Source organism: Malus sylvestris, chromosome 3, assembly GCF_916048215.2.
Source record: "Malus sylvestris chromosome 3, drMalSylv7.2, whole genome shotgun sequence".
In the NCBI taxonomy this organism is placed as follows: domain Eukaryota; kingdom Viridiplantae; phylum Streptophyta; class Magnoliopsida; order Rosales; family Rosaceae; genus Malus; species Malus sylvestris.
Genome location: NC_062262.1, coordinates 31,965,696 through 31,968,289, shown reverse-complemented (window position 1 = coordinate 31,968,289; position 2,594 = coordinate 31,965,696). Strand labels below are relative to the sequence as shown.

The window sequence follows — 2,594 nt, the reverse complement described above, 5'->3', positions numbered from 1 at the left end:
TCAGGTTGGATGGGCCTGAGAGGGTTGTCAGAGGTGCATTCTTAGGTACGAAGTTAGTGAAATAGATGCGTTCACGCAAAACAGTATGCGTGGTTGCACTATCTGCCAAACAACTAACTTTCCCACTAGTCATACCTAGAATGAAAAATTAATTTGAATCGGTCACATGCATAAAAGTTTATAAAAACAAGTATCAATTCAAAATAATTTCATTTATTCAAGGAAAAAACTTAATATCCAAAATAAATCGCCAACTAATAATCCAAAACATAAAGGAAAATTGTTCAAAATCAACCAAAAAACAAGGTGGGGTTCGGCCACTAGGTGGAATTTGGCCCCAATTGTCTTATTTTAACTGAAAAATAAGTCTATGTCTAAGATTCTAATCTTCCATAGGAGTGGTATCCTCCTGAAAATCAGAAACCTCCATCTTTGTAGTCTCCGGTTCGTCCACTTGCAGGAAGTTTGATTCAAACTTCGTACGACGAGAATGATATGCATCCACAACCTTCTTGGGAGCACGGCAAATACGGGACCAATGGTCCTTGGAACCACAACGATAGCACATATCGTCATTCATTGTGGCAGGTGCTTTGCCCTTATTCTTGAAGTTCGGGGCCTTGGGAGCGAGGTTTGGGCACTTCTGGGCTTTGTTTCCTCCCTTGGATGGGCCTTGGCTCTGTTGACCTTGGTGGGATGGCTTCTGGCCGCCCTTACCACGCATCTTTTGGCGTTTTGGGTGCTGATTAGTGCTATAATGTGCTTCAGGCACAGCAGTAGCCCCAGTAGGTCGAGCTTGATGATTCTTCATCAACAGCTGGTTCTGCTTTTCAGCAAGAAGTAAAATAGAGATCAAATCCGAGAACTTAGTGAACTTCTGAGCTCTATATTGTTGCTGCAGGACAATATTAGAAGCAGAGAAGGTCGAGTAGGTCTTCTCCAGGAGATCCTCTTCAGTCAAAGTTTCATTGCAAAACTTGAGAAGTGATCGGATTCGACAAACTTCAGAATTATATTCATTCACAGACTTAAAGTCTTGGAAGCGCAAGTGCTGCCAGTCGTGTCTTGCTTCAGGCAAGAATATGTCCTTTTGGTGATCGAAACGATCAGCCAAAGCGACCCATAATGCACGTGGATCCTCCTCAGCAAGGTACTCAGTTTGTAGAGCGTCATGGATATGTCTTCGGATGAAGATCATAGCAGTGGCTTTTTCAGCCTCGCCAACAGGTTTATCTGTTGCTTCTTCAATAGCAGGACGCAAGTTCTTTGCAGTGAGGTGGAGCTTCACATCTTGAACCCACTTGAGGTAGTTCCTTCCAGAAACCTCCAAAGCGGTGAAGTCAAGTTTGTTCAAATTCGACATGTTCCTATCACAAAATGGATGAACAAGATGTGGTTAGTGTAATGGAGAAAAATCAATCCATTCACATAGGAGTAGAACATACAGGTTCTAATAGACATGTATTGGTTTAATTTTGCATGAAAAACTTCGGGTTTTCATGGGTGATATATTTAAGTGAAAACTTCGGGTTTTCAAACAAGGCATGTGTATAAGAAACTTCGGGTTTCAAAGTAATTATGAACTTCAGGTTCATATATTCCTGCAGGCAAACACAAATATATATGCAAACAAATATGCAAAGAATATATGCAGAAATATTGTATAATGATAAGTGAATTAATTTATTTTTGGTCTTCGGGGCCAAATTAAAATGTGGGTGAAAATATAAAAACCCATATTATTTAGAAAAAAATTAAATAATAAAATCTCGGGGCCTAAAAATATAGGCCGAGGACCCTTGGGTGGGATTATAGGCCCACGGGGTGAGAAGAGGGGAATGGGCTGCTGTGTGCAGCCCTAAAAAAAAAATTTTCGTTTTTTTTTTTTTTTTTTTTTTGTTTGTATTCAATTATATTATATGCATGTATAATTTTAATGAATCACATATTTACGTTGATGCATATGCAAATAATAGTTTCAATGCATGTATATATGTAAGATTCAATTCATGACAAATATCAAATTCACATAATTGTAGCAATTTTGATTATGAAGCATACACAATTTACGTAGAATCTAAAATACGTAAAACGTAAAGTTGGGTCATGCATCATGGTGAATGTTCATGCTATCAGGGCTTGCAAAATATCGAGTTAAAAGCCGTTGTTTGGAAAGAACCTGATTGCGTGATGATATGGATGAACTGGTTTGATGCAGAAAAAAAATCTCCAACGTCAGATTCCTAAGCGCAGCGGTAGGAGCGTGCTGATAACGTGTTGTGGTCTATTTTATCTGACAGAGGGACTAGGGCCGGCAGCAGAGAGAGAGAGGAGAGAGATGTGTGTTTGTAGAATTGTAGGGGAATGTCTGTGTTGTTATCCCTCCTACATTGTGCCTTTATTTATAGTAGTAAAGGGAGAGAAGATATTCCTTCTCCTCCAAGTAATACAAGTTGCAATAGGAAAGGATAACTAGAATCAAATCTTATCTAGGATTTACACAATCATACTTAAACTAGGAATGTTTACAACACTTTGGTTTTAAATTGCTTTGCTTTTTTAATGTGCTTTGGAAATTTTTAATCTCACGTTAT

At 38.7% G+C, this 2,594-nt stretch overlaps 1 protein-coding gene across 1 annotated transcript; it reads right to left on the bottom strand.

Annotated features, from left to right (window-relative positions):
* Positions 1-374: 374 nt before the first annotated feature.
* LOC126615560 (uncharacterized) lies at positions 375-2,310 on the bottom strand. The gene is made up of 2 exons (XM_050283405.1): positions 2,180-2,310; positions 375-1,367 (listed from the first exon to the last, which is right to left on the bottom strand). The coding sequence occupies exon 2, from the start codon at positions 1,361-1,363 to the stop codon at positions 383-385; it is 981 nt and encodes a 326-aa protein (XP_050139362.1). The 5' UTR covers positions 1,364-1,367; positions 2,180-2,310; the 3' UTR covers positions 375-382.
* Positions 2,311-2,594: the final 284 nt, after the last annotated feature.